The sequence below is a fragment of the Berghia stephanieae genome, chromosome 12 (assembly GCF_034508935.2).
Source record: "Berghia stephanieae isolate SIO BIC M18660-M18661 chromosome 12, UCSD_Bste_1.3, whole genome shotgun sequence".
In the NCBI taxonomy this organism is placed as follows: Eukaryota; Metazoa; Mollusca; class Gastropoda; order Nudibranchia; family Aeolidiidae; genus Berghia; species Berghia stephanieae.
The window spans coordinates 35,103,265-35,112,027 of record NC_088371.1 but is presented as its reverse complement, the minus strand read 5'-3'; the positions used below and the strand labels follow the sequence as shown (position 1 = coordinate 35,112,027).

Sequence of the window (8,763 nt, the reverse complement as noted above, 5' to 3'; positions counted from 1 at the left end):
ACCTGTCAACCGATGATGGCCATGTTTGGGTCGTGTCATCGCTGTTCGCACAGGTAGGTACTCCTTTTACCCCTCTACCCCCCCCCCCCCCTCAACATTGTCCCAATCCCGTCTCCTTCCCCCCCCCCCCCCCCCCCCCCCCCTTTTTTTTTCCCACTCACATATACACATACATACATACTACAGTTCTTTATACCTGTAAGCGTCAATGTCACACACGCACACACACAAACACACACACATACACACACACAGACACACACGCGCACATATGCACGCACACGCACAGAGATGGATGTCGAAAGTGCAGGCCCGTTTCATCAATCTTTCTAATTTTAGTAACAATGAGTAAGAACTTGCTGTGTTGAACAAAATTATAACACATTGTTTTGTGCGTCCTCCTTCTTGCTGGATATTAAATTTGATAATTTATTTGGATTTATTATTTCTTCTCTATTCAATTTGCCTTTATATTGGTGGAAGTTTGTAATTCTGTGTTTTCAAGATTTGGATTTATTTACAACCATAATTCTAGGCCTATCACGTCTGAAAATAAGTTTTGAAAGATGTGCCACAGGCAAAAGGTAATTTTCCATCATTGATTTTAACAGTGTGATGTCTTTATTTCTTGATACACACTTGGAAGTAGCATACTATTTCCTGCCAACCAATGTTTTGTTTATTCATCTTAACTACGCCACTACCACATTATCTCATTCATCTGTGGTGTTTCATTCTTCCCTTTGTTTTGTTGATAAAGGAGATAAAGGGGAAACCCGAAACGTTCATTGATATGTTTTTGTAGTTAAATTGAAGCTTACATTCAATTTCACATTATTATCTATTTCTTCGAGCTTCGAGCAGCAACATTTACGATACACACTTGGAAGATCGAATTATAATTTTATTTATTTATTTATTTATTTATTTATTTATTTATTTATTTATTTATTTATTTATTTATTTATTTATTTATTTTGTAGGCTCTCTTAGATAGAGTAAAGTTGACGTCCCTGAGGCCTTTGTTATTGTTAGTGGTATGACACTCGCTTTCGGATCGGAAGGTCCTGGGTCCGAGCCTCGCGCTAGGCGCATAGTTGAGTCCTTGGAAAAGGCTCTTTACTCACATTCTCTCACCGTACTCAGATGTAAAATGAGTACCTGGCCGTTAATAGCGTTGTCTTTGTCCTAAAAATTCTAATATCGCCTAACAGGTGTCATGTCCCGTCCTACATGTTAAATATTGCTGTTGGCCAGGGACCCCTTGTAAAGCGCTTTGAGCACATTTAGTGGATATTGCGCTATATAGAGCTCAATTTTATTTTTTAATTTTTTTTTTAATTTTGAAAATCTGTTTTCGTACATTAAATTGAAGCTTACTTTCAATTTCACATTGAAATTTATTTCTTCGAGCTTCTAGCAGCAACATTTACATTACCCAATATTCAACATCACTCACCAAATCATGTACAGATAGTATGCGCTTGGCTAAGAAGCTCATAACATTGCCATCCGGAAGTATAACGGACCAACACACAAAACTGTGTGTATCCATGAACGTTTATAGTCAGGTTAATACAGTTCAGTGAGCATTACTCATAAACGCGGATGGCAAAAAACAATAACAAAGACATGAGTGACGTCATCTTCGAACTATCTCTAGATCCTACAATTTGCCATGAATGTCAATCCAAATAGTACTTAACTCAAGTAATAATGTTATGCCATTATTAACTTTACCTTTGTTTCGTCTTGGTCGAATGTGCGCATGTGATATGGAACCAACTAATAGCAATAATATGAGCTGAGTGACGTCAACTTCATCCATTCTATTATCAATCGAGGTTAGTTAGTCTCTGTTATGGACCTTAATGAAAAATGTAGTTTGTTGTATAAGATTTCTCTTATGTTATGAGTCACCTACATTTCGTTAGAGCTGGTATGTGTTTAAGTTAAATACTCTCAAAGTTCTGCCCGCCAGACCAATCTTACCAACACACAAACTATGAGTAATACGTTAATTGTCTATTATTATTATTATTATTATTATTATTATTATTATTATTATTATTATTATTATTATTATTATTTCTATATATGTATATATATATTAGCAAGAACTAAAGAGCTAAGTGAGATCAACTTTACAAATTCTATTGGGTTTCTCGATAGAGTACTCGTGGGACTAGTATCGAACCCTGGTGTAGACGAGATTTTATTTCTGACCCTCACTCTGCCCAACCTGCAGTGATTGGGTAGCTGGATCTATTAGATATGTCGCAAAGTACTTCTCTATAGATTACCATAATTTAATCCAAAAGATAACAAGCAATTACTTCCACGCTGTAAACAAATAAAAACAGGATAAAATCTGGTTCCATGGGAAGTGCGCTATGTGGTCTTGTGGTATAACACTTGCTTTCGGATCGGAAGGTCCTGGGTTCGAGCCTCGCTCGGCGCATAGTTGAGTCCTTGGAAAAAAACTCTATACTCACATTCTCTCACCGTACTCAGGTGTAAAATGAGTACCTGGCCGTTTACAGCGTTGTCTCTGTCCGAAAAAAATTATAACATCGCCTAACAGGCGTCATGTCCCTTCCTAGGTGTTAGTTGCCGTTGTCCAGGGACCTCTTTGTAAAGCGCTTTGTAGAGCACATTGAGTGGATATTACGCTGTATAAAAGCTCATTTAAAAAAAAGTTATTGCTCATGTCGCTATTCTCTTTTTACTATTTATCGTAACAGCTTTAACAAGACTTCAAGGCGACAAACTCTATGAATTCGTTTAGTCCAAAACCATGTGAGTATAACCAAAGTGTGTGCAGGGTAACGTAGTTACCAAGAGCTCTCACTTCTCTTAACCGCAATGCTATTGTCGCGTTCCAGGCGAGACAGCGAGGTGGGTGTGCTCCGCGTGTATCATGCGCGCTAGGCTTACTGATACAATGAAGAAAATACGAGTAGAAGACGGAAGATGCTTGGCTTCACCAAAAGCGGGAAGTGAGAGCTCTTGATAACATAACAATCGTTACCTACACGCTCTTTGGTATAACATACACATTTATTTATTGTGAAGAAATGAGTGTAGTGGTGAGAGATATATAGACAGACAAACAGATAGATAGATAGATAGATAGATAGATAGATAGATAGATAGATAAAGAGATAGATAGATAAAGAGATAGATAGATAGATAGATAGATAGATAGATAGGTATAGATAGTATGCACTTGGCTAAGAAGCTCACAACATTGCCATCTGGAAGTATAACGGACCAACACACAAAACTGTGTGTATCCATTAACGTTTATAGTCGGGTTAATACAGTTCAGTGAGCATTACTCATAAACGCGGATGGCAAAAAACAATAACAAAGACCTGAGTGAAGTCATCTTCGAACTATCTATACTGTACCAACACACGAAGTGTTCTTTGTGTAACCTTAAACGTTTATAGATAGAATGCGCTTGGCCAAGGAGTTCACAACATTGCCATCCGGAAGTATAACGGACCAACACACAAACTCTGTGTAACCATGAACTTTTATAGTCTGGTTAATACAGTTTAGTGAGAACAACTCACAAACGCGGATGGCAAAAACAATAACAAAGGACTGGGTGACGTCATCTGCATACTATCTATAGTCTGGTGAATACAATTAAGTGAGGACTACTTATAAAAATGGTTTGCTGAAACAATTTTTTTAAAAAGAGCTGAATGACGTCAATTTCGTTTCTTCTATAATAATGGTTTACTTGTGGGTCAGTTGTCGTTATTACAGTGTTCAGTGGGTTGGACACAACTAAGGGATATTATCAACGGCCAACGCATTCCCCTTATAATAAAGAACGATGAAGACATTTTGAAGGGTCATTCATCTGGACTGTCAGACCAGACACGTCACAACCTTGATGCTTACTATTATGCAGCATGACCAGGGGCCAGTCTACATTACGAGAACTACACACTGTGTTTGAAATAAATGATGTGGTGTGTAGTTTACCACGTGCTTTACACAATGTGTTTCAGTTATTACATACGGTGTGCTAATGGGCACGATCTATATTACATTTCCATGTGCTCGAGGTCATTGGTCACATTGCAAAGTGTGCTCAAAATGACCCGCATAGTGAAACGTGTTCACAGTTTGAGAAATATCCAACGTAACAGTTGGCCATTTTGCTCAGCATGACTCATGGATATGTTTACAACTTTCATAAACAAAGCAGCGTGTTTACATTAATTGAGAAATGTCCAATCGTTGTACAGCAACAAATCATGTGATCAATGACTAGGTTTGACGAAAACATGAATATAGATCGCTCCCATTAATGTTGCAACGAACGGATGGTCAAATTATTCGAAAACTAGTTGCATTTTAGATAGAATGCGCTTGGCCAAGGAGTTCACAACATTGCCATCCGGAAGTATAACGGACCAACATACAAACTCTGTGTAACCATGAACTTTTATAGTCTGGTTAATACAGTTTAGTGAGAACAACTCACAAACGCGGATGGCAAAAACAATAACAAAGGCCTGAGTGACGTCATCTGCATACTATCTATAGATAGTTCGAAGACGACGTCACACAGGTCTTTGTTATTGTTTTTTTTTCCATCCAAGTTTATGAGTAATGCTCACTGAACTGTATTAATCTGACTATAAACGTTCATGGATACACAGTTTTGTGTGTTGGTCAGTTATACTTCCGGATGGTAGTGTTGTGAGCTTCTTAGCCAAGCACATACTATCTATATCTTTGCGTTTGCAAACGATAATCGAGCGGGGACGTCAAAAAGCTAAAGGACTTGAATCTATTCATACTATACGCTTCAACAGTCGTAACGTCACTTCCCTCGTAATGACTCATGGTAATTTAGTAACTGGCTCTAAACTATCGGAACAATGGCCGACGCCCTTATGAAATATTTCTCCGACGAGCATAAAAGCGTATCCAGAGGGAAAAAAACATTATAAATCTGATCATGTTTTGACTTTTACGCATTCTGATCACAAGACATATGAAAAGTTCGAGCCAGCACAGAGAATAAAAAGTACCAATTTTCTTTTGTTTAGAACCACGATGGCCGCTGTTGCTGGGCGACGTGACATCAGACTATTGAATCCAATTAGGCTACCTGTTCATGTCATGTCATCTCCGACTTCGAAACTTCGGTCATTTTTAACTTGATCTTGTAATAAGGACAATCCTCCAACTGTCTCTGTCATCAGCTCTCTCCCCCACCCCACCACCCCACCCATCCCCCTGATGTTTATAGGTAGATTAATACAGTTCAGTGAGCATTACTCATAAACGCGGATGGCAAAAAACAATAACAAAGACCTGAGCGACGTCATCTTCACACAGTGTTGTGTGTTGGTCCGTTATACTTCCGGATTGCAATGTTATTAGCCAAGCGCATACCATCTCTAGCCTGACACTAAACAAAAAAATAACGTCAAAAGACCAGTCTTTGGCCACAAAAGAAATCAAATCTTGAGTTCAATAGTTCAACCAATGGGATCACTTGTTTCCTTGAGCACTACTAACGACGACAACTCACTTGGCGCTGCACGGACCTAAAAATAAAGTCAAAAGACAAGTCGCCAGTTGGTCCTTGTGTCAGGCTATAGATAGTATGCGCTTGGCTAAGAAGATCATAACATTGCCATCCGGAAGTATAACGGACCAACACACAAAACTGTGTGTATCCATGAACGTTTATAGTCAGGGTATTACAGTTCAGTGAGCATTACTCATAAACGCGGATGGCAAAAAACAAACAAAACAATAACAAAGACCCGAGTGACGTCATCTTCGAACTATCTATAGATAGTATGCGCTTGGCCAAGGAGTTCACAACATTGCCATCCGGAAGTATAACGGACCAACACACAAACTCTGTGTAACCATGAACTTTTGTAGTCTTGTTAATACAGTTTAGTGAGAACAACTCACAAACGCGGATGGCAAAAACAATAACAAAGGCCTGAGTGACGTCATCTGCATACTATCTATAAGTTAACGATAGCTCATCCCCTCTCCTGATAGATAGAACGAAGAAGACTCATGTCTTTGTTATTGTTTTATGCCATCCGCGTTTATGAGTAGTGCTCACTAATCTGTATTAACCAGACTATAAACGTTCATGGATACACACAGTTTTGTGTGTTGGCCAGTTACACTTCCGGATGGCAATGTTGTGAACTTCTTAGCCAAGTGCGTACTATCTATAAGTTAACGACAGCTACGGCCTCACCCCCTCTCCTGATAGAAAGAACGAAGATGACTTATGTCTTTGTCATTGTTTTTTGTCATCCACGTTTATGAGTAATACTCACTAAACTGTATTAACCGGACTATAGAAAGAATGCGCTTGGCCAAGGAGTTCACAACATTGCCATCCGGAAGTATAACGGACCAACACACAAACTCTGTGTAACCATTAACTTTTATAGTCTGGTTAATACAGTTTACTGAGAACAACTCACAAACGCGGATGGCAAAAACAATAACAAATGCCTGAGTGACGTCATCTTCGAACTATTTACTGTTTTCGAAGGCCACCGACATGTCGACTTTTTGTGACCCATCGTCTCAAAACGGTATTATGTCTGAACGAACCACATGCTTAAAAGCCGAATTAAATATTAAACTGGTCAAAAATATAAATTGTTGGCATTTGCACCCTAAAATATGTTATCCATTCTCCTCAATGAAACATACAAACTCAACTTAAGTCTGATATTTCTGGCTTTAAATTCAATTTTCAACATCGTAACCATCCCGACTTAATACCGTTTTAAAGCGAAGGGTCACATTTTCCTGGAGAGTCCCACATGGGGTGTTGCAGCCATGATATTTTCTTTCATGGTATTAATTTATTTTATTTTTTTGTTTTTTTTTTTCCTTTAAATAAAAATTTTTTTGCAGGATTTTACGACAAAATTGGATTCTCAATCTGCCCCTGGTCTCTGTTTTGGTGGTGTCTCTTGGACATGCCTTGGGTAGGTTTGGTTGTTTCTTTTTTCAATCATCATCATGTCATCATCATCATCATCATCATCATCATCATCATCAACATCATCATCATCATCATCATCATCATCATCATCATCATCATCATCATCATCATCATCATCATCATCAATCATCAATCATCATCATCATCATCATCATCATCATCATCACCATCATCATCATCAACATCATCATCATCATCATCAACATCATCATCATCATCATCAACATCATCATCATCAACATCATCATCATCATCATCACATGATCATCATCATCATCATCATCATAATCATCATCATCATCAACTTCATTAGCATAATTGTCATCACCATTCTCATCGCCATCCTCATCATCATTACCACCGCCATCATCAACAAAAACACATCATCATCATCATCATCATCATCATCATCATCATCATCGTTATCACCACTACCACAACACCAGCTATAACAACACCGCCATTACTACTACTACTGCTACCACCCCAACAACAATCACAACCACCACACCACCACCACCATCATTATAATCATCATCATCATCGTCATCGTCATACTTCTCCTCCTCCTCCTCCTCCTCCTCCTCCTCCTCCTCCGCCTCCTCCTCTTTGTCGTCGTCCTCCTCCTCCTCCTCCTCTTTCTCCTCCTCCTCCTCATCATCATCATCATCATCATCATCATTAACACTGTGTGTTGTCCCCATTACATTCCAGAATGCCCCCTTGACTGGCTACAATTCTCCGACAGCTGTTACTTGTTTCGTGAATGGCCACCAATGAAAAGGGACAATGCTAGAACCTTCTGCTCAGTAAGTGACATCTCACCCCCCTCCCACCCCCCACCCCCATCCACTCCCACACAAAATGAAACGGTCGAGTATTTAATGCCGTACTCTGGAAAATATCCATATTTTAAAAATGTGTCCAGAAAACTCGTCCTTCAAATACCGATCGATCTAAATGACCCTCGTCGTGACTAAAACTTTCAAAGCTGTCTATGACGGTGAGAGAATGTAAGTAAAGAGCCTTTTCCAAGGACTCAACTATGCTCTGAGCGAGGCTTGAACTCGGGATCTTCCGATCCAAAAGCGAGTGTAATACCACTAGACAACATAGCCACACAATACGAGTCTTCATGCACGTTTAGACGAAGTTTATTTCGATTTCCGATGTGTGAAACCAAGTCATCGCGTCCTGCTCCTTGAATTGCAAGTAACCAAGTTATCACAGAGTACTTTATGCCAGATTAATTTGTCAACACAGCAATTTTTGCTTATCACAGAGTACTTTATGCCAGATTAATTTGTCAACACAGCAATTTTTGCTTATCACAGAGTACTGTATGCCAGATTAATTTATCAACACAGCAATTTTTGCTTATCTCAGAGTACTTTATGCCAGATTAATTTATCAACACAGCAATATTTGCTTATCAAAGAGTACTGTATGCCAGATTGATTTATCAACACAGCAATTTTTTGCTTATCACAGAGTACTTTATGCAGATTAATTTATCAACACAGCAATTTTTGCATATCACAGAGTAGGTACTTTATGCCAGATTAATTTATCAACACGGCAAATTTTGCTTATCACAGAGTACTTTATGCCAGATTAGTTTATGAATACACCAATTTAGGCATATCAGAGAGAACTTTATGCCAGATTAATTTATGAACACATCAATTTTTGCTTATACTTTATGCCAGATTAATTTATCAACACAGCAATTTTTG

At 38.7% G+C, this 8,763-nt stretch overlaps 1 protein-coding gene across 1 annotated transcript in view; it reads left to right on the top strand.

Annotated features, from left to right (window-relative positions):
• The first annotated feature begins 316 nt into the window (after positions 1-316).
• The window catches only part of LOC144957646 (contactin-like), a 60,190-nt gene continuing 51,743 nt past the window's right edge, over positions 317-8,763 (top strand). Inside the window, exons 1-5 of the mRNA XM_078888991.1 lie at positions 317-584; positions 1,793-1,844; positions 2,745-2,799; positions 6,937-7,010; positions 7,742-7,836. Of these exons, the coding sequence (XP_078745117.1) occupies positions 2,798-2,799; positions 6,937-7,010; positions 7,742-7,836 (171 nt within the window). The 5' untranslated portion in view covers positions 317-584; positions 1,793-1,844; positions 2,745-2,797. The remainder of the gene's footprint in view (positions 585-1,792; positions 1,845-2,744; positions 2,800-6,936; positions 7,011-7,741; positions 7,837-8,763) is intronic.